Consider the following 22,467-nt stretch of genomic DNA (forward strand, 5'->3'; position numbering starts at 1 on the left):
CGGGCGTAACCAGGACGACTCGTCCATACTGGCCCGGATCGAGAATGCGGGGCGAGCCAAAGAAGATCTGGGGAAGATGACCCCCACACAAGTGGCTGAACGGATCGGCCACGACCTGGCCGAGGTAAGCACTTTTCCTTTCTAAAACATTTTCCAAGTGCTTTTAATCGAACTGACTGACATCCTTCCTTTGCAGATTTCCCGTGCGGCCCAACTTCTCCAAGGCCGGGCAATGTTGGCCGAGGAAGCTGACCGGCACAAGAAGATGGCTGCCCGGCGTCTTCAGGAGGTGAAGGACGTTCAGGCCGAGCTGGAGAAAGTCCAGAAGGCCTTGAAGAAGAGTGAGGAGGACCGGGTCCTAGCGGAGAAGGTTGCCCAACGGGCGATCGGTGAAAACAAGGAGCTGAAAACCCGCTTGGAGAGTCCGGAGGAGCTGGCCCACTCGGCTTTCAAGGACGACAAGATAGGTTCGGCCTTCCTCACAGCTGCTCGGGGAACCAAGGTCGGGGAGGACCTAATTCTCTCCTTTGGTCGGTGGGCCTTCAAGGCTGGCCAAAGGAAGATGCTCGAGAAAGCCCAGAAACGGTTGAGGGAAGCCCTCGAAGGCGACGACCTCCAACTCGTACTGTCTGCCCTCCCCCCCGACCTAGCTGACCCCGGTCCCTCTCCCTTCGCTCCGAAAGAAAAGGCGGCCGAGCCCGGTGGATCGTCTGCGGCCACTCCGAGCGGGAAGGAAGCGGCTGCTGGAGCTCAGGAAGTGAAGAAGTAGAATAGGCTTCTTCTTTTTTGTAGAAACACTGATCGGGAGCCCGGTCCCGAATTTGTACCGGGCACTCTTTTTTCAATCAATGAAACTCGTTTTTGTTAAACTTATATTGTTCGTCTCTCTTTCTGCTTTTTTTACTTTTAGTCATGCACATGCCGACCCTTAATGTTCGACCTCATGGCCTTTTGGCCCGGTCCTGCACTACTCGATCCGTTCGACGCCCGACCTTATGGCTTTATGGCCCGGTCGTGCATCCGAGATTTCGACATCAAACTGGCCAACCTGATCGGGTTTACCCGGTCTCCAGGCCTTGTCAAAATTTTTGAAAATAAGTAAGCCTCTACGGTCGGGATACTTCCGAACGACGGGCCTGTAAACACTCCCTTCATCCCAGCCCCCACACTATTGTGCTCTCATGGCACGAGTGAGTGCAATAGTGGACAAGAAGTGATCAGATCGGGGAATTATGTTGTGTGCTCCTGGCTTCCCCGACCGGTGGCGTGACTCGAATGTCCGCCGATGTGGAGCGCATATGACCGGTCGATAAATTCGCCCGGTCGGTGTAGCTAGATAAATTGATCTGCGTGCACTGAAGGTAAAGAAAATAACCGACCGGGCCGCCGCATGCAAGCGGTCGAACAATCACCGATCGTATATACATTAAAACCTTCCCGCTCGCAGGCGGTTAAACAAATATTTACAACCATAAAGCTTAATTACAACCGACGACCGGGACCTACTCGCAGGTCAAGCCCCCACTTCGTCAAAAGTTACAAAAAACCGACTTAATGCCTAAACATAACGAGGTGCTCGGAATTCCAAGTCCCCTCGATTACCCGACCAGTTGCCGTCTCCAGTCGGTATGTACCCGGCCGTATGATCGCGCTGATGATGTACGGCCCTTCCCAGTTTTGAGCTAGCTTTCCGCCCTCCAAAGGTTGACTGGCCTCCCTTCGTCGTAGAACGTAATCCCCTACTTGAAAATAACGAGGGTTGACCCGAACGTCCTTCGAACTCTTCACACGCTTCTGGTACTCGGCTATACGCCGAGCGGCTAGCTCTCTTTTTTCTTCGACCCCATCGAGATCCACTGCCATAGCATGTTCATTCTCCTCGGCATTGTAGGTTCTTTCTCGATCGGTCGGTATCCAAGCCTCGATCGGGAGTCGGGCTTCAGCTCCGTAAACCAGGGCGAAAGGGGTCTCCAAAGTAGATTCCCTCGGGGTCGTCCGATAAGTCCATAAGACATATGGCAACTCATCGGCCCAACTACGACCGGCCGAGTGTAACTTCTTTTTCAGACCTTCCAAAATCGTCCGGTTCGCGTTCTCTACTTGACCGTTTCCCTGCGGGTAAGCCACCGACGACCGAACGTGAGTTGTCCCGATCGTAGCCAAAAAGTTCTGGAAATACTGGATTATGAATTGGCGGCCGTTGTCGCTGATGAGATGCACGGGCACACCAAAGCGGGAAATCACATTTCGCCAAAGGAAACGAGCACATTGCTGAGAGGTGATCGTGGCTAAAGGCTCGGCTTCTATCCACTTGGAGAAGTAATCGATGGCGACGATCACAAATTTTCTCCGACCGGAAAGCTGAGGGAAGGGGCCCAATATGTCTACTCCCCACCTAGCGAAAGGAATTGCGGTCGTGACTGGCTGATAGAAGGTTGCCGGTCGTCCAGGCATCCGGGCGAACAGTTGGCACGTCTCACATTCCCGAGCTAACTTTTCACAGTCTAGCTGGAGGGACGGCCAGTAGTACCCGATCAGCATGATACGACGGGTAAGCGATCGGCCTCCTTGGTGCGAAGAACAAATTCCCGAGTGAAGCTCCTTCATGACTAAATCAGCCTCAAATGCGGTCAAGCAACGCATGAGGGGGCCTCCATACGATCGCCGGTATAGACGACCGTCCAAGACTTGGAACCTCGGGGCTCTCAGCTTGGCTTTTCGAGCACGCTGGGGGTCGTCTGGGAGTCGACCGTGCTCGAGGAATTCTTTCAGATCGGTGATCCAGTTGTCTTCCACCGGTTGGATTGGATTGACCGGTAGGCGATGGATACTGTGTCTCGGGATCACCAAGATCCGAGCTATCTTCGACATGTGTTCCGGGGCGTCTTGAGCTAATTTGGATAAGATATCTGCATCGGCGTTATCCAATCGGGGTATGTGCCGGACGGTATATCCCCGGAACTGAGCGAGCTTCTCCATGGCAAGGTCTCGGTATAACTGCAAACGCTCACCATTGACTTCATAATCTCCGAGAACTTGCCCAACCACGAGGGCGGAATCGGTTTGAGCCCGGATGTATTCAGCCCCCAAGTCTCGAGCGCACTGTAAGCCGTTAACGAACGCTTCGTACTCGGCTTCGTTGTTGGTCGGGTGGAACTGGTACATGAGAGCAAAATAGACCTTGAATCCTTCCGGGCTCGTGACCACCACTCCTCCTCCTGCTCCCTTCTTGCTACTTGATCCATCAGTAGCCAACGACCACCACTCAGCCTCGGGATCCGCAACCTCAGGAGACCGGGTATCCCGGGCGGTGCACTCGACCAAGAAGTCAGCAAGAGCTTGACCTTTAATAGCCGGTCTCGGTCGGTATTCGATCGCGTACTGGGTCAACATTAACGCCCACTTTACTAGGCGGCCGGATGATGAAGCGGTTCGGAGAACTGGCCCGATCGGCTGATCGGTCAACACGCGAATTGCTCGACCTTGGAAGTAGGGAGCCAATTTCTTCGCGGCAATGTATAAAGCGTAGACGACCTTCTCTAGCCGGGAGTACCGGAGCTCGGGACCATGTAGCGCGTGGCTTACATAGTACACCGGTCGCTGGACCCCTTCCGGATCGGTTCGGCACAACACTGCGCTTACTGCGCGATCGGACACGGCGAGGTACACGTCTAGCTCTTCTCCGAGCTCAGGCTTTGAGAGCACGATCGGTGACATGAGATATTCCTTCAGCTCATCAAAAGCCGCTCGGCATTCTTCGTCCCAGACGAATCCATTGACCTTCCGCAATACCTTGAAGAAAGGTAGAGCGCGCTCGGCTAGCTTGGAGAGGAACCGGCTGAGGGCTGCCAACCGACCGGTCAATTGCTGGACTTGCCGAACGGTGGAAGGTGGTTGCATGTCCAGAATCGCTTTTACTTTGGCCGGGTTGGGCTCAATTCCTCTCTTGGTCATCATATAGCCGAGGAACTTGCCGGTCTGAACCGCGAATGTGCACTTGGTCGGGTTCAGCCGCAACTGGTACTTTCTCATGATCTGGAAGCACTCCCGGAGGTCCCGAGTGTGGTCGGATCGGTCCCGACTCTTGACCAGCATGTCATCGATGTAAGCTTCCATCGTTCGGCCCAATAGATCGGCAAAGAGCATGTTGACCATCCTCTGGTAGGTCGCTCCTGCGTTCTGGAGACCGAACGGCATCACTCGGTAACAATACAGTCCGTCTGGGGTTACGAAGGCTGTCCTGCTCTCGTCTTCATGGTGCATCATGATCTGATGGTACCCCTTGAAGGCATCCATGAAGCTCATTAATTCGGCCCCGGCCGTCTCGTCGACCATCTGGTGAATGCTCGGTAGAGGATACGGGTCGAGCGGACAGGCCTTGTTGAGGTCCGTGAAATCGATGCACATCCTCCATGCTGGGGGCTTAGGAACAAGAACGATATTTGCCACCCACTCGGGATAGACCACCGGCCGGATGTGCTCGATCGCCGCCATCTTTTTGACTTCTTCTCTGATAAATTCGCGGCGATCGGAGGAAAGGTGTCGTGTTTTCTGCACGACCGGCTTGGCTGAGGGATCGACGGCCAATTTGTGACAGATGACCGATCGGTCGATCCCGGGCATGTCTTCAGGCCCCCACGCAAAGATATCAGCATACTCCCGGAGTATGGCCAAAACTTCCGCTCGAAGCTCGGGGGTGAGGGCTCGGCCAATCTTGATTTTCCTATCCGGGCGGTCCTCGGACAGGGGAACTTCTTCTATTTCTTCGGAAGGCTCAGGCTGCTCCTTCCGTTCCTTAGCCTCCTCTTTGGCTATGGTGTTCACCCGGGAAGATGGACCGGAGTCACGTCTATTGACCGCTCGGGTGTAACACTTCCGGGCAGATTGGACATCGCCACGGACCACGCCGACCCCATTAGGGGTGGGGAATTTCATGCACAGGTGGGGCATAGAAATTATCCCACCGATCTTCATAATGGCGGGTCGGCCCAAGATAATGTTGTGGACGCAATGGAGGTTGACCACAACAAATTCCAGCTCCGTTTTGATCGACTTTGGAGGTGTGCCGATCTCGACCGGGAGCGTTATCTTTCCCTCGGGGTAAATAAGAGCCCCGGTAAATCCTGACAGTGGTACACCGACCGGAGTCAGCTCCTTCCTGTCGAGGCCAAGCTTCTCAAAGACGTCTAAGTAAAGGACGTTCACGCTGCTGCCGTATCCACCATAACCCTTTGGACGTCCGTCCCCTTAACGTCAATCGTGACCACGAGCGCCTCCATGCCGTGGTCACTGCTGGTAGGTTGGTCCTCGAGGGTGAAGGTTATGGGTTCCATCTTCTGCCTCTTCCCGGTCTCCCGGGAATCCACTATAGCGACCGGGCAATTAGTCCGTGGTCGGGAAGCATCTTCCAGTCCACCAAAAATGACGTGGATGGTAGGCTTTCCGGACGGGCGGCTACCAGACGGAGGGTCAGGGTCCCGTCGGTCATCATGACGATCGTCCCTTCGATCGTCTCTTCGGTCCTGACCTGACCGATCGGAGCGGTGATGAGAACGCCTGTGATCCCTCCGATCGGTATTCTTCTTGTTGTCCTCTCTCTTCCCCACACACTTGTCCAATTTTCCCAGGTTGAGCAGATCTTCCAACAATTGGCGTAAGTGGGTACACTCCTCGGTGTCATGCCCAGCGCATCGATGGTAAGCACAGTGCTTACTCTTGTCAGGGCCGTCTCGATCGGGATGGGGGAGTTTGATGAGATTGCAGGACTGGGCGTATTGCATGGCCTCCGCTGCGGATCGGTTCAAGGCCGTAAACTCGCCAGGCCTGGTGCGGGATCAGGGATTGTCATCTCCCGACCGATGTTCCGCCCGGCCGGCCGGTTTACGGGACGAAGAGCCGACCTCCTGCAAGCGCTTTACGGCGTTCGCCTCGCCGGCGTTGGCATAGTCTGTGACCCTCCGAAGGGCCTCCTCGTAACTGGTCGGGGGGTGTAGGATGAAGTCTTGATACAAGTGTCCCGCCCGGAGAGATATGTGAAGCATATGGGTGGCGGTCGCATCGTCCATAGGCTCAACCTCCCCGACCGCTGCCTTCCACTTGATGAGGAAATCGGTCAAGCTTTCCCCTTCTAATTGCTTGGCCTTCTCGAGATACATGTAGGACTTCCTCACCACTTTGGAAGTGATGAACTTCCTCACAAATTTGATCGCCAGGGTCTCAAATTTATCGATCGACCCCGGTTGCAGGGTACGGAACCATTCTGCCGCCCGACCGGTGAGGGTCGAGTAGAAGGCCCTGCACATCACGGCGTCTGAAACGCCCTTCAGCATCATGTTGCTGAAAAAATCATTCACGTGGGCCTCAGGATCTGCCCGTCCGTCATAACTCTTCTCTCCAGAGACCTTTAAATCGAGTGAGTAAGGCTGGGCCATTACCGCTGCTGTGAAAGGCGTCTGGTGCAGGGTCGATTGGTTGACCGGGGGTGTTGCAGGGTACGCATTCCTGAGCTGCGCAACTTCCGCCTGGAGGTTATAGAGCAATCCTCGGGTTTCATTGAGCTCGGCGGCTTGAGCGGCTTGGGCTGTATCCCGAGCGCGTCGCCGTCGGTGAGATCTCGACCCGCTATACCCAGATGAAGCCTCCTGACTAGCCTCCTGCATCTGTACGTCTTCTTGCCCGCGGTTCGGGTCTTGGGGTCCCAAACGCTGGCGCATCTTCGGTCGAAGACGATCAAAAGCTACCGCTCGGGCAACTTCTTCAGGGTCCTCCGCTTGGACGGCCTGAGCTGGTGCCTCCATCGCATCAGCACCCCCGACCCAACCGCGAATGAGCCGAGCGTCGAGCCCGGGATGCGGACTGACGCTGCGGCTCTACCTGTGCGGTCGGTTGTACTGGAGGGGCGGCGGCTGGAGCTGTATAAGCAGGCGTATATGGTGGATAACCAACCGGGGGAGTGTAGCACATCGGTTGGCCTGGCCAATACCCATACGGCGGAGGTGGGACCGGGTACGGATACTGGGCGGGATACATCATCGGCTGCTGCTGGTATGGCAGACCGGGTGTTGGGTATCCCGGTTGTATATAATTCACCGGCTGTTGGCGGCCGGGTATGCATTTGATGGATGCGGTGGTGAGAGGTTGAGGTTGAGGTCCATCGTCTGACCCTGCTGTTGGGTAGCATAGTGGTCGGAGGAGCTCGCCGCATCCGCCTGGTCGTCGGCAAAGTTGTTGTGTGCCCACGGATACATCGTTGCAAAGAGGCCGAGTGCTCGTCAAGACGTAGCTTTGTTGCACCGGGTCCCCACGGACGGCGCCAAAATGATACTGCTAATTATACGTAAGCAATATGAAATAACTCGAGACCAATTAAAGCAAGTAAATGTCTTTATTGATCACGGTAGAGGCCCTAAGTACAATCTACTTGGTTGCTCTGAGTACCGACTGACTGCGGTCGGGATTCTCTAACAACAACCTATCGATCGTCCCAAAAGTCCCCTACACTGTAGCTACTGTGGGTATTTATAGCCGCTATGCCGGGGACAGGATTCCAGCCGTTCGGCATGTCCTCCACGTAGCCACCACGTGTCATCCTCCCGGGTGCCCTGCCTGTCGATGTAGAGAGCCGCCACGTGTCCTCCATCAGCTCTCTCGCCAAAGGGCTACCGCTCGGTGGTTGACATCATCGTTCGGGCAACTCCCGGTCGGACCCCGACCGGGTTCTTCACAAGGAGCCCGACCTGCTACCTGCAAAGACAAAGAGAAAAGGACCAAGGCATCTCGATCGTGGTGAAGCTATGTCGGTCGGGATATCCCCTACCAGTGTTCGTTACCTATTATTATTAGTAATTAGTGTTCGTTACCTATTATTATTAGTTTTCGTCTTGTAATAGGTTTACTATTCACTACTATATATACTCCTGTACAGACTCATTATTATTCATTCAGATATATCGTATCCTCATCAAAACAGTCTTTTAGCATTTTTGATTTGAGATGTTCAGTTATAAACAACATAGGCTGGTTTACCTCCCTGTGAACCTTTGACAACTAGAATTACAAGACGGGCTATTTTTCGTAAATCATATATATATATAGTTTTTAGAGACAAGGGAAACCCGCAAGAACTATATCCGAATGAGTAAACCCTAAATGGCAAAGAACCCTAAACATGCACTGAATAAACCTTACTCTAAACTTGTAGCAATATAGTTATCAAGTCAAATGCATCATTATTTTAAAGAGTTTTACTATGCATACTCCCAAATTCTACTCCCTAGGTGACAAACAAGAATTTGTTATTTTTATCGTAGGATCACAAAAAAGTATCTTCATCAAGAACACGTGTAAGAGAGAGTAAAAATTAAGAGTATAAAATAAAAGTCCACCAAATATTTTTTTATTTTAAATTTCTTCTTTAGATTAACTATTTTTTTTTTTTAAATGAAACGGTGGCCTTGGTTGCCCATCTACTTAGAAAGTAGTCATGGTTGTTACATGGACAACCATAATTGTTCAACTTAGACACCCTTGATTGATTATTGTCCATTATTACATTGCAAACAACCATGATTGGCTAATGAAGACATTTATACTTTTATAGTTATATATCCACAGACCACAATGCGTAGTCATTATTGTCTTGAATCATTTGATTTTATTTTAAAATAAATTTGACTAAAGAAAAAAAAAATTAAAATATACAATACATGTGGCATCCATATAGGTGAAAAATGTTACACTTAGAAAATACAATAACAATATTTTGCTATAACGAGTAATTAACTTACAAGTAAAAAATAATAAGGAGTATTATTTTTTCAAGTTTGAGAATTTTAGAGTGTTTTTTTTTTAAAGGAGAATTTTAGAGTTTAATTGGTGTAACTTGAGTAACACTATATGTACTTACAATTGTTTACAGAGTACTATATTTTGTTAGAGTGTTTTTTTTTAAAGGAGAATTTTAGAGTTTAATTGGCGTAACTTGAGTAACACTATATGTACTTACAATTGTTTACAGAGTACTATATGTTATGTCTTGCTATTGTGTGGTGTTTTAATCGATTTGGATTTAAAAAAAAAAAAATTATTTTTAGCCTTTTAAGGATACAAATCAAATAGGTCATTCAACTATTTATTAGAAAATTACAATTAACCTTTTAAACAATACAAAGTTTCAATTAGACACTCGAGCTCGAAGAAATTGTGCAATTAAGTCATTTTAACATGTTACCATCAAGTAACCTGTTACAAATAAATTACTTAGCATATAAGTATATCTTGAATATTAACGTGCTATGTATCCAAACAAGAAAGGTAAATTGCACTATGAAAATCTTGCATGATGAGTTCAACAAAGATAATGTTGTCAAAATTAAACTTGTGACCTTCAAGTATAAGAATTACGATCTATTCACTCGGTCACTCTTCTGGAAAAATAACAACAACAACGACAACAATAATTTTTGGATTTCTTTTTTTGAAAACCAAAAAAAAAAAATTAAAAATAAAAACAATAATTTTCGGATTTGATAATTAATAAAACTTAAAGATGGACCCCCTTGTTTTTAAATAAAAATGAAAAAGGGCAATTTTTTGGTTAGGATTCAGAGAGCAGCTTTTGTAGGGAGAATATCAAATATTTCAAAAAGTCTAAGCTGTCCTTGAGAAAATTGAGGCCATCAATTTTTTTAATTTGTTTTTATCCACAAGTCACGTGGTCTGACTAGAGTAGACTTTTAGTTGAAAGTCTACTTTACGAATCATTTATTTAAATATATTTATTTTACTCAATTGCTAGAGTATTTTAATTTAATTATTTGTGAACTTACTCAGTAACAAATTAAAATAAAATAAATTAGTTTAGATCGTGACTTTAAAGTAAATCAGTTTCAGTTGTAATTCTAATTGGTAAATCAGTTTAAGTTATAATAATGACTACAAATAAGTAAATTAACATAATTTGTTCATAACTGACGAATTTAAATAAAAAATGTCAATAGGTAACTTATAGAGAAAGTTAACTTGGCCTGGAATCTCATAATTATCAAAATAATTATCGGATCAACAAGACTAAGATTATGACCATTTTTAGTGAGTTAATATCCAAAATGGTCATTGATTATAATGATTTTTCTCCATTTTCTCTTAAACGACTTTGTTGACCTAATATAGTTCTAAACTTTTATATTTTTTGCTCAATTTAGTCTTCCATTTGGTGTTCAATAGATGGATAATTCAATAATTTCAATATTTGCATCTCTTTACTCCTAGACTTATAAAATGCAAAATCCCACATTCTTTTATGAATTACTCTCAAACCTACGAATTAAAAAAAAAAAAAAAAAAAAAAAAAAAAAAAAAACTTATTTAAGAATGTTCACCTTGTATGAATATCAAATATATAATACTTGACTATTTCATGTAAAAGTATTATCCATCTGATCACGTTGTTGGATAGAAGCTTAGAGGGCGATTGAGTACAATATCTTACCATCGAAATATGGTAATAAGCGCATGATCCAGACACACGTAAAATACTATTATATAAAAGGAAAAAGTCGATGGGTAAACAATCCATCATTCTAGAATAAGTTGAATAAACTGTTGCTAGTGGTTTAGGAGGAATAAAACAACCGTACCATTCGTATTTGGGTGATCGATATGATATTATTCAAACGACTCAACCTTTCTAACGCCATTGACGACCAATTAATCTAATGACTAGTAAGAGGGCGGTTACGTTGATTGGTTGTGAAACGAAACAATTCCAATAAGATTTAGGGTGTGTTTAATTGATGGGTTTTGTTCATAGGAATGGGTATAAAAGTGATTGTTATTGTTTTGGTTGATAGGTTTTGAGAACACTATTATGGGTTTCGAATATCTCATCAATTGAAAAATTCATACCCAAATAAAATATGAGTTTCATTCCCTTATTCATTCTCAAGTACTACTATTAGTAACCATTCCCATTCCACCTTATTACCAAACATGTTAAATACTTTCACCAAAACTCATTACCATTACCAAGTATTTGATACCCGTTCCGATTCCGATTCCATGTGCAAACCAAACACGCCCTTACTGAATCCGCTAGTCTAAACACTAAACAGTCACACATAGTACTATTATTACGCCGCCCCAAGCCGGGTGAAGGAAGCTGAATACAGATGGTGCTATGAAAGCTACAAGTGGCGTAGCGAGTGCGGGCGGTCTCATTAGAGACGAAGATGGCAGATGGGTGAAGGGCTTTGTGACTAAAGTAGGCCAGACTGATAGCTTCTCAGCTGAATTGTGAGGCCTAAGGGAGGGTCTACAGTCCAGTCCGAGGGAATGGGCGGGTAATCTTTGGGTCGAAATGGACTCGGCAGCTGCGGTGGCCATTATGACTAGGGTAGTAAGGGTACTGACTCCTTGGACGACACGGTTTGCACTCTTATAAAGGACTGTCTGGATTTGAGCCACAGGTTCAACAAGATTTGGGTCTCTCACATCGAGCGAGGGGTAACACATGTGCCGATTGATTTGCCAACCTGGGACAAGGTATGGATTGGGGAATGGTTACGCTTGATAGCGCGCCTGATAGCCTTTGTGGGTTACTCTACGCCGACGCTCGAAATACGCCATACCTCAGGATCAAATAATCGCTCTCGTAGAATGGCTTCCGTCGTACCCAAAAAAAAGTACTATTATTACTATATTTGAATTATATCAACATCACTTAAATTAACTAGCTAGTATTAATGTTTTAGGACCACTGTCACGACTATAAAGACTTTATATAGAATTAAAAACTATATATATATATATATATATATATATATATATATATATATATAAAAATTGTTTGTCAGCAATTATCTTGAAAAAATTGATATTGTAATTTGATTGTTGCATTATATTATTACAAAAATAAATATGGAAGAACGAATTAAGAATTGCAATTATACTATTACACCTAAGTATAAAATTATATATAGAGATTATCGCCAGCATGGGCAGCTCAACTGGTCATAGGGGTAAAGTTTGGAAAGAATGATCGAGTCTCATCAGCGGCAGTGTGGGAGCAACCTCTCAAAGTGAGGGGCGTTCCTTGTGCGCAGTAAGCAAATGTCTAGCCTCTGTGGTTCAATTGAGTTACCATGATTTACATCCTCCCAGATGCTCTGTCGGGCCACTAAGCAAAGGTCTAGCCTCTCAAAGTGAGGGGGTTCCTTGTGCGCTGTAAGCAAATGTCTAGCCTCTATGGTTCAGTTGAGTTACCATGATTTACATACTCCCAGATGTTCTGTCGGGCCGGGGTTGGGGATTTATCCTTTTGAGAATAATATATATAGATTACCATAATAACTAAATGGAATGATAATTTATTTTGTACTCATAATATTACCATAATAATTAGTAGGCAATTATACTAATATTATATGAGCAATTAATTCCTTAATTATCATAATCTATATCTACGTTACCAATAAAAACAAAATTTTACTTTTGCAACTTTCCACCCAAACTATTTCCTAAATTGTTACTATATAAAATCTAATAATTATTATGGTAATTAAGCTAATAATTATTATGTTAATTAAGCTAATAATTACCATAATAATAGTATAATTACAATTAAACATGGGTCGTTGGATTTTTTTATTAATTATTACAATTAATTTTTTGATAATCTATATATATATATATATATATATATATATATATATATATAAAATCGATCCAACGTATTTCATCAATTGCACTATATAATATTCGTTGTTATAATTTATATAATTATATATTCATCTAAATATTCTAAAAAATATTATAACAAATTCATTTCGTACAACGCACATGTGAATATACTAATAATTATTAGACAATTATACTAATATTTGTGAAACATATAGAGAGATTATCATAATAATTACACAGAAGAATGTAAAATGATAATCTATTTTGTACTAATAATCTTAACATAATATATAATTATTAAGAAATTATACTAATATATGTGATGTTAATTCCTTAATTATCATAATAATTATTAGGCAATTATATCATATCTGTGTAATTATACTATTACACCTTCTTAAGTATAAAAATATATAGAGAGAGATTACCATAAATTACCATAATAATTACATGGAAGAATGTGAATGATAATTTAATTTACACTCTCTACATATTTTAGGACTAGGTTTGTGATTATATTCAACGACGAGAATATTGATAGTAATGTAAATTAGTTTTTTTTTTCTTTTTTTCTTTAACATGCTCTCCCTGCACGCTAAAACTAAGTTCACTATTCCACATACATCCACTATGGTAATAAAGACAATAATACATAAGTTGATTTTTACTTGACATGTTCTTTCTAGATGATATGACGACTTAGTAGTCTTCGTTCGACTTCACGAGACGATTAATGACAACATTATAAAATGAGTTGATTTTTACTTTACATTTGCATGTTAATTAGAGCTAAGTCCACATGATTTCGCAGTAACAAATATTATTTTTACTTGACATGTTCTCACTCTCTATTTGTTTGGACTAAGTTTTCGATTCCATGAGAAGTTGGGTACAATGACAATACGTACTATAAAATAAGTTGATCTTTTCTTGACATTCAAAGACTAAATCCATAATCCCATGGGAATAAGGACACTATAAAATGAGTTGAGCAATTAAAAAAAAAAATTACCAAATGTTTTAACCATTAACTAATTAAACTAAAATTTATATTTCTAACAATCGAACCAATTTTCTTTCAGTTAATTGGTCCGTTAATTGAAATATTTTAATAAAATATAAGTTTATAAATGAAAATTTTCAATCCTTTCACAATACAAAATAATCATTTCATCAATATATAAATGCTAAAAAAATTAAAATCTTAGTCTAAGTATGACACATAATTATAATAAAAATTATAACATGCACAATTCAATTAACCATTCGATTAATTCAGTTAACTAACACATTGAAACTAAATTGACTAATATAATTTCGTTAAAATTAAATTAAAAATGATTAACTGATCGAATTTATTAATTCAGTGGGTTAAATAAATTTATACCAAATTATACACTCCTCTATCTCTATACAAGTTAAGACTAAGTCTAGATTTGAAAATAATTACGTTATAAATAAATCAAACAATTCTTTCCCTCTCGTTATCATAATATCATCATTGTCAAAGAGCTCTGATCGTTGATTTGTTCTTACAATTCTTAAAATTATAATCAGAAAGAGACATATCATCAGATCTCTAACAACTTTCATTTATACTTTTCAGTATTAAAATATAGTCCTATAGAGATTAATAATATTCGAGTAGCATAAATGTCATATTGATGAGAACAAAACAATAGTTATGGAAATGATATTATTATTCATTAATTCTTGATGATGAAGAGATGTATATACAGAATCTTAATAATATTCCACACAAAAAAAAAATAAAAAAAAATCTATGCAACAAACTCAACTAAAAGTGTTTTAGAAAGTATAAAACTCATATATTTATGTACAAAAATCATGCAACACATATTCGGTCACTCCTTTTGATGCATTGTGGGGTGTTTGTTTGTGTGTGAGAAAGAGAGAGGGATCAGGAAAACTCGCAATAACTATTTGAGCGTGTATATTGGATAACTTCACTCCTGTGAAATAGCTTACGAACCACACATGAGAGGTAAATCCCACTAAAAAAAATTTGTGGAACGAGAATTCTCGTACTAAAGTAGATGTATACATTGGATTGAAAGAGAGATACTTGTTTTTGTTTTTTTGCATATATATGACATTTGGTATCTTTATTACCGTGTAACTTATTCGAATTCTGTAAGAGTTACACCCGTAAAGTTCAACTCTTACTCAAGAAAGAATTCTTTAATATAATACACTTATACACATATAAGAGTCCAACTGATGACATTATATTACAATGAATTAATTTTTTTAATTTTAATAAATTTGATAAAGGTGAGAAATTGAGAGAAGTGTGGTTTGTGTTTACGTATCAAACGGATCGGACTAGGGAGACACAGATTGAGAGAGAGAGAAAAGGACTTGTTTTGCAGCTAATTAAATGTTTGAAGTTAATAAAGGAGGTAGTAAAAATTTGTTATTTATTTTTATTTTATGTGAAAGAAATTAAGAAAATAATAAAAATAAATAATTTTTTTTGACGAGTTTAGATGAATTCAGAGTGACCTCCAATTGGTAGATTGCAGAAGATATATTATTCGATCATAAATTCACTAATCACTTTGAGTCTTCTCTCTTCTCCTTCCCTCTCATATCATTAATAAAAGACATATTTATACGTGTTTAGCATTAATGTATTTTATATGTTAAAATAATGTAATAATGATTGGATTACTACAAGTGGGCCTTATCTAGCTGGGTTTTATTTTTTGGGCCTTTCTCCTACTATAGCCTTGAGTTGGGTCATGTTAGACCCTCAAATTATGTCCTGGAAACGTTCACGGTGAACACAAGTCCAAACGACGTTGTTTTTACGCAAAAAAAAATAATTTCGCGGATGTGAAATTAACGGCGCGCGTTTGATCAAATTATGAATTTTCTGTTATGAGATTATGAATGTAATGTAGATTCATAATCTCATAACAGAAAATTCATAATCTCATAACAGAAAATTCATAATCTCATAACTGAAAATTCATAATCTTATAACAGAAAATTCATAATCTCATGGTTCCAAAGTGAATGTGCAGGCATGGATTCATAATTTATGAATGTTCGTGATTTCGGACGGGAATGTGTAGGCATGGTTCTAAAGTGAATGTGCAGGCATGAATTCATAATTTATGAATATCCGAAATCATTGCTCACCTCAAATTAAAGTGAAACCGCAAAATGTGAAAATAAAGAAGAAAAATCACGCAATTAATTAAGAAAAAAAAGAAGATAACAGTGTACTAACACCGTTGGAACCGTGTTCACCATGAATGGTGAACACGGTTCCATGGCATAACGATTGTGATAGACCAACCTTATTTCAACTGGCAAATTATTCTGTGAACTCGAGTCCACTTTACAAGGTAGTTCTGAGTTCAAAAGTACACAATTTACATACTAAATATTCATAATTTTACAAACTAAATGTTCACAATTCAAATTATATATTTTAAATTCAGATCTACCTTGCAAGGTGGGCCCAAGTCCATAGAATAACAAGAAAAATCTTTTTTTTTTTTTTTTGTTTGACAATATGTTTTCTCGGCCAATCAATCAACTAGGACCGCACAAGAAACTAATCTTATTCATATCAGGTAAACTTCAAGAGTGACAAAACACTCTCTCGAGTAAAATATCACACAAAAAGTTGTGTTTTTCCTCTTTCATTCACTGAATTATGCTCTGACTAAAATAAGATCCAACATCTTATGATAGTGCAAGAGTTCATTTCATCTGCAACGATGAGAGAAATCATGTCTGCTTTAGCAGAAATCCATGAAGATTACTACTTCCCACGTTGCCCTGAACCATCAGCATGGTTCTGATCTTTCCATGATGCTTGCCATTGCCTGTCATAAAACGTTGCCTCGTCCACCAGATCTCGCAGGTTATCCAAATCCTGTCGTTTCCTGAACAGCATCACGCCCCCGACTGTCGCGAAAAGCGCAGCCTTGCACAGGAAATTCCCGGCTTGGCCAACGACATCGAGCCCTGTCAGAGCGTCCACGATATAGGACATGAAAAATCCCAGCATTGCAGCCCTGCCTGCATTCAAGAATCAACAGTTTCGCTAATGACTATAAATTATAGTTCTGTCTCAACTAAAAGACGGGAGTTGATAACCTGATACGTTTATATTTCATAGATTATAAAGGGGGTTCGAGTTTTTTTTACCGTTTAGCAGCTCGGCTTCTGGGAGGTGAGAGTGCTTGATCCATGCCCACCATGGAACGATGGAGCTTCTGAAGAGAACTGGTTCCTGGTTTGTAGATGCTTCCGGGAACAATTCAAGATGTTTTCGCCTTCTCGCTTCTGTAAACGCGATAAACGCTTTGAGATTTTTGCGCTACGACCAAATTATCGTAAATTTTTTAAACAACCGATAAGGTGATAACAATGTTGAAAAAATCGCTAGACGCCCTCTAGGCGCCTGAGGACCGCCTAGGGCGCCTAGAACGCCTAGGCAGGCACCTAGAGCGCCTAGGCGGGCGCCTAGGTGCAATTTTTGCAACAGTGGGCGATAATCATAAACACACAGGGATGATAAATACCTGCAACAATGACTGCATCCCAATCCATTCTTCCATTCTTTACAAACATGTTCAGGTCCCAAGTACCATTTCTCCACCGCTCGTCTGAAAATCTCGGAGAGGAACGAGACACCGGGCCTCCACCATGTCCTTGGCTCTCATCTTCGTTCAGCAAACCGGACTTCTCTTTCACTTCAACCACATTCAGCTCGTTATGGTGGCCCTCGACATCTGAAGTAGTCACGACATGGCTTGCTGCCTGCTTTGTCCCGGAAGATTGCAGAGATTTGGCGTGAACTTTACGCCATTGCTTCTTACTGCCATGATAAGAGCTCGAGGCTCTCTGCACAGAAGCTGGAATTCCTAGAGACGACATGGCTGCAAAAAAATCTATGGATATTTTTTGCAGTCTTTCTTCTTCTTTATGCAATAGCAAAGAAGCCCATACTTTGGGATAAATAATCTTATCGTTTTCGTTCTTTTTCAGAAGAACAGACATGGCAGCCCATACTGTTTTACTGCAGAAAAACATTACTCCATACTAAAATGCACAGAAACTAAAAGAGACAGTAAAATGATGGACTTCAAGAATCTGGAAAAATGTCACCTTTCTATTAATTATTCGAAATGAAAATGAAAGTCTTGTTTGTGTAGTATACTCCAATTGATCAGTGAAAACAAATCACAATTCATGAAAAATAAAAGAGATATCGGCTTTTTCACAGCCAGTTTCGACTATATATGATAAGGTACTATGTCAAGTAAAACGAGAAAACGGGTTATGCTTCCCAACCCCTCAAGACACTAGCACGAGCCACACGATTCACCCCGAGCGTGAACGCCCCCATCCGTAGATTGCAGTTGTGTGACTGGCACATGCTCTTAATGTTGAGGAAAGCCTTCGACATGTACTTCTTAAGCTCCATGTTAACCTTCTCCTCGTCCCACATAAACCCTTGAATGTTCTGCAAAGGAAAGCGAAATAAAATTTTAACTACAATATCCTCGGGCCAATTTCACAGTTTAAAAAGTGTCCAAAAACTCGAAGAAAATGCCAAAAGTTATTGATGTTCTTTTGAGCTGTTAAATGATCTAAATTTCGAGATAGGAAGTGTATTGATGTTCTTTTGAGCGGTTAAATGAATGCACATTATTACCTGAACCCACTCGAAGTAACTCACAGTCACACCTCCAGCGTTTGCATATATGTCCGGGAGAATTACAACGCCTTTGTTAGACAAAATCTGCACCAGATAACGAGCTTTAGAATAAGAAATTTATGCATAAAAGTTTGAACCTCGGAAGAAAAAAAAATACCTCATCGGCGTCTGGATCAGTGGGGTGGTTAGCAGCTTCGATAACGTACTTGGCCTTGACATCTGCAGCATTTTCTCTAAAGAGGGAATCGGAAGAAACAAGAAACAAGAAACGTTTGTATCAAATGTAGGAAAAACGATAAATTCTGTTAATGATATAATATCGGGTTAACGGGGAGTTAGTGTCTGAACCTGTTTAGGACTCCACCCAGAGCACACGGTATAAGAACATCACATTCGTGTGTCAGCAACTCGTTTGAATCCATGGCATCCCCACCGCTGAAATTAGTTATTACCCCCGTTGTCTCTTTATGCTTGAGCAGAGCAGGTATATCAATCCCGTTTGGATTTCTGACCGCTCCAGTTATGTCACTAACTGCAACTACCTTACCACCTCTCTCGTGAATAAGCTTTGCAGCCCAAGATCCCACGTTTCCAAATCCCTAAAGAGTTCAAAAACCAAAAACCAAAAACGTAGTTAGTACACAAACAATATAATAATGATAAAATGTCAGACATGAAGTTCATAAAAGCCAACCTGAATGGCAAAGGTCAAATCTTTAATCGCTTTTCCATGCTCAGAAAGTAAAGCTTCTGTGGCAAAAACCACACCCCGCCCAGTTGCAGCCTCCCGACCTAAGGAGCCCCCGAGATCCTAACCACAAATCGAATTTTAGATAAGCAATTCATTCTAATATTGTATAAATTTGTTCTTTAAATGCTTATACTACAATATAACAGAACGTTCAAAAGAACTTACAATTGGTTTTCCTGTAACAATAGCAGGTGAGTGTCCATGAAACTTCGAATACTCATCCAGAATCCAAGCCATAGTCTGTTGATTGAAAGCAACGTATAAATTAACATTTTAGCCACTGGATGAAATTGGCAAAATTTATAGAAAGAACGTATTGTGAAGGACAAACGACCTGGGAATTAGTGCCCATATCAGGAGCCGGCACATCAGTATTAACGCCAATAAGATCATGAATCTTCTGGGTGAAGACACGCGTAAGGCGCTCCAACTCACTCTTACTTAAATCCTTAGGATTACATCCAATCCCACCCTTAGCTCCACCATATGGAATATCTGCCACCGCACTCTTCCAGGTCATCAGTTGAGCAAGGGCATTTACCTCATCGGGGTCAACCTTTTATACGTGAAGAGAAGACATCTCAGCATACCAGTTACATATCATAATTCATAACTAAATAAACAACGATAGGAAGCAGAAGCACGGACACAATATTTGACAAGATCTGAAAAACCTTAAAAGCAGCATTGGTACATAAACTAAGCAAATATTAGAATGTATTAACTAAGAACACCAATGATTTCACTGAACACTAACCAAGTTTGGATGATAATAAAATCAATTGTTCACGTAATCCTTTCAAAACCCATAAAATTTACACAAAACTATTGAGCAATTCCAATTAATCAATTCATAATAGTCTATTGATCTGCGATTAATTACTATTGCAAAACTTGGACAAATTGAAGACTTTTCAACATTCTCGTGAACCTAAATCCAACAAAAATCATCCAAAACATATAGCAGAAGATGCAGTGGTTTGTTTAGCTGCAAGGCATATAATCTAGATTACGATCCAAAGAACGCAGAAACAAATTCTTTTAAAATGACTAGTGTAGAGTATCGATTCAGTAGGTAACACAGCATCAAGTCCTCAGAACTATACTAAGGAGACAGTTAATGGACTAAATAGTATATTCTAGATGACAGCAAAGTCCATGAGTGTATGATGAGAATGCAGATTCACTTCAAATTTCTGGGTATAGTAATAGTATACTGAAACAAGGGGCAAATCTTGGAATATAAAACATGAACCCCTCACCAAATTCAAATATTAAAATCAAGAAACAAACAAATCATCATAAATATATTAATTTAAAAAAAAAAAAAAAAAACTTTAAAAATTGGAATAGAATAACTAAATCAAGAACAATCACCTCAGGATGGTATCTGATTCCTCCTTTCATGGGCCCACGAGCATTATCATGCTGCACTCTAAATCCAACAAAGGACACCAGAGTTCCATCATCCTTTGGAATTGTGCACTCCACCTGATCAAACACCATCATTATCAGACTTTGTCTCTATTGCTAAACCATCAATAAAAAAAAAAAAAAAAAAAAAAAAAAAATCATTGGTTCCTGGACAGTAGATTGTGGCCCTGCACTATAGGCACACGGGCACTGGTCCTTCCAGATAATGACTTGCTGAATCATAGTGATTTAGTATTATTGGTGTGGGGCTAGGGGTGAGGGAATTTTTGTGTACAAGCAATAAAAAACGTTAAAAGAGGCCTTAATATAATCAAAAGATCTCAACTTTTCCTAATTTCCCCTTTGGGTTCGATGAACAGATTCAGACAAAAAAAAAAAAAATCATTACTTTTCGAGCTTTTCCCAATAAAAAGGCACTCGATACTCAATACCCAATACCCAAAAGCTCAATCGAATTGATTAAAGTATCCAAAACAAACACGCAAAACCAATCACACAGTACAATAATCCGAAACATGTTACCTTAATTTCTCTGAAGGGGATGAGGAGACTCTTCTCGATCTTGGAGTCCAGACCAAGAATGCGGGCCGCCTGGCGAAAGTTACGGGTGGTGGCTGCAAGGGCGTTCATGGCAGGCAAATCTCCGAGGAAAATTAACGAAAAGGGAAAGACAAAAACAGCAGATCAAAATAGTCCCAGCCTCCAAGGAAACAGGACGATACAACAAGCAACTGTGATCTATGAATTGCAGACAAGCAATGTTATATATATATGGAGAAATAAAGAAGCAAAGATTGTAAAATATGTTAGGTCTGACGGGGCAGTGACAGAGTTAGATTTCAACAATCTGAATTTGGTCTTTAAGGCGTCGGCGGATATAGGTACGCGGCGACTGGTGGATAATTTCTTGTCGTAGACAATGACGCGGCGACTCGTTGGAAAGAAATAATTATTGAGGGAAATAATTGTAATTTCATTGGGAAAAGAATAAGGTTAGAATAAAATATGAATCAATTCAAATTATGTTATTTGGTAGTGAATAATATAATTATTAGAATTAAGAAGGAAAAAAAATAATATAAAGATTAAAATATTCTTTTGTAATAATAAAAGTAATAACAATTAAGAATAATAGTGTTATTTTATCTATTGTTTTTTTTTTCTACAACTATTAAATTACAATTTCCTCTAACAAAATATTGTAATTAGAATGACCAAAGAATTATGGTGGAATTGCAACGTATTTCCCGTCTGCAAAACAACTCATGAATTTTTATGTATATGTATATATATCGTTGCATTTCTTAAAAAAAAATGTATATATTGTTGCAACTCAGAAAGATCCTTTTTTTTTTTTTTTTTTTGGAATGGAACATGATTTTCTTACAAGGAAATCACGATTCAATTTTTGTCAACACTCTTTTAGTGGAGCCTGTCACACAAGGTCTTCCTATTATGATTTATATCTCTTGTGTGATTTGTGTGTTATTACATAGAAGCGAAATTTATTCAATACACACTATCAGATAGTGTCAACAAATTTTTCTGATCCCAAAAAAAATTATAGTATTTTCAAGTGGGGTGAAATTATGAGATAAGATAATGAATGTAACATTACTATTTCCTTTAATTAATATGTGGAAAACATATAAAAGTAAATTATTTTTTTTTCTATGACCTTTACTATTTAATGTGTGTTTGGTTTGCATATGGGAATCGGAATCGGAATGGGTATCAAAAATTTGGTAATAGTAATGGATTTTGGTGAAAGTATACATGTTTGGTAGTAGGGTGGAATGAGAATGATTACTAATAGTAGTGCTTGAGAATAAATAAGGGAATAAAACTCTTATTTTATTTGGATATGAGTTTTTCAATTGATGGGGTATTCGAAACTCAT

General features: G+C 40.8%; 2 protein-coding genes across 3 annotated transcripts; both read right to left on the bottom strand.

The window, feature by feature from the left end:
* Positions 1–16,243: 16,243 nt before the first annotated feature.
* LOC109146577 (light-harvesting complex-like protein 3 isotype 1, chloroplastic) lies at positions 16,244–17,778 on the bottom strand. The gene is made up of 3 exons (XM_019294254.1): positions 17,244–17,778; positions 16,867–17,004; positions 16,244–16,737 (listed from the first exon to the last, which is right to left on the bottom strand). The coding sequence occupies exons 1-3, from the start codon at positions 17,752–17,754 to the stop codon at positions 16,478–16,480; spliced, it is 909 nt and encodes a 302-aa protein (XP_019149799.1). The 5' UTR covers positions 17,755–17,778; the 3' UTR covers positions 16,244–16,477.
* A 37-nt stretch (positions 17,779–17,815) lies between these two features.
* On the bottom strand, positions 17,816–21,488 carry LOC109146576 (glutamate dehydrogenase A). 2 transcript variants are annotated; one of them, XM_019294252.1, is made up of 9 exons: positions 21,090–21,488; positions 20,511–20,624; positions 19,468–19,689; positions 19,299–19,373; positions 19,077–19,193; positions 18,731–18,981; positions 18,540–18,615; positions 18,380–18,466; positions 17,816–18,187 (listed from the first exon to the last, which is right to left on the bottom strand). In XM_019294252.1, exons 1-9 carry the CDS (start codon positions 21,195–21,197, stop codon positions 18,002–18,004), a joined length of 1,236 nt encoding a protein of 411 aa, XP_019149797.1. In that variant the 5' UTR covers positions 21,198–21,488; the 3' UTR covers positions 17,816–18,001. The 2 variants fall into 2 exon arrangements, with proteins under 2 accessions (XP_019149797.1, XP_019149798.1); XM_019294253.1 differs by lacking the exon at positions 17,816–18,187 and adding an exon at positions 18,231–18,299 and having other exon boundaries at positions 18,350–18,466.
* Positions 21,489–22,467: the final 979 nt, after the last annotated feature.

The sequence above is a fragment of the Ipomoea nil genome, unplaced genomic scaffold (genome assembly GCF_001879475.1).
Source record: "Ipomoea nil cultivar Tokyo-kokei standard unplaced genomic scaffold, Asagao_1.1 scaffold1932, whole genome shotgun sequence".
Lineage (NCBI taxonomy): Eukaryota > Viridiplantae > Streptophyta > Magnoliopsida > Solanales > Convolvulaceae > Ipomoea > Ipomoea nil.

What these genes read in the sequence shown, in the direction of transcription:
- LOC109146577 (XM_019294254.1), bottom strand. Translation starts at nt 17,754, where the DNA reads ATGTTTTTCTGCAGTAAAACAGTATGGGCTGCCATGTCTGTTCTTCTG. An exon ending in GGATGCAGTCATTGTTGCAG is followed by an intron (nt 17,005 to 17,243) that starts GTATTTATCATC and finishes TCGCGTTTACAG; the next exon opens with AAGCGAGAAGGCGAAAACAT. An exon ending in AGAAGCCGAGCTGCTAAACG is followed by an intron (nt 16,738 to 16,866) that starts GTAAAAAAAACT and finishes TCTTGAATGCAG; the next exon opens with GCAGGGCTGCAATGCTGGGA.
- LOC109146576 (XM_019294252.1), bottom strand. Translation starts at nt 21,197, where the DNA reads ATGAACGCCCTTGCAGCCACCACCCGTAACTTTCGCCAGGCGGCCCGC. An exon ending in CTGGGTGGAGTCCTAAACAG is followed by an intron (nt 18,616 to 18,730) that starts GTTCAGACACTA and finishes TTCCCTCTTTAG; the next exon opens with AGAAAATGCTGCAGATGTCA. An exon ending in CTGATCCAGACGCCGATGAG is followed by an intron (nt 18,467 to 18,539) that starts GTATTTTTTTTT and finishes TATCTGGTGCAG; the next exon opens with ATTTTGTCTAACAAAGGCGT.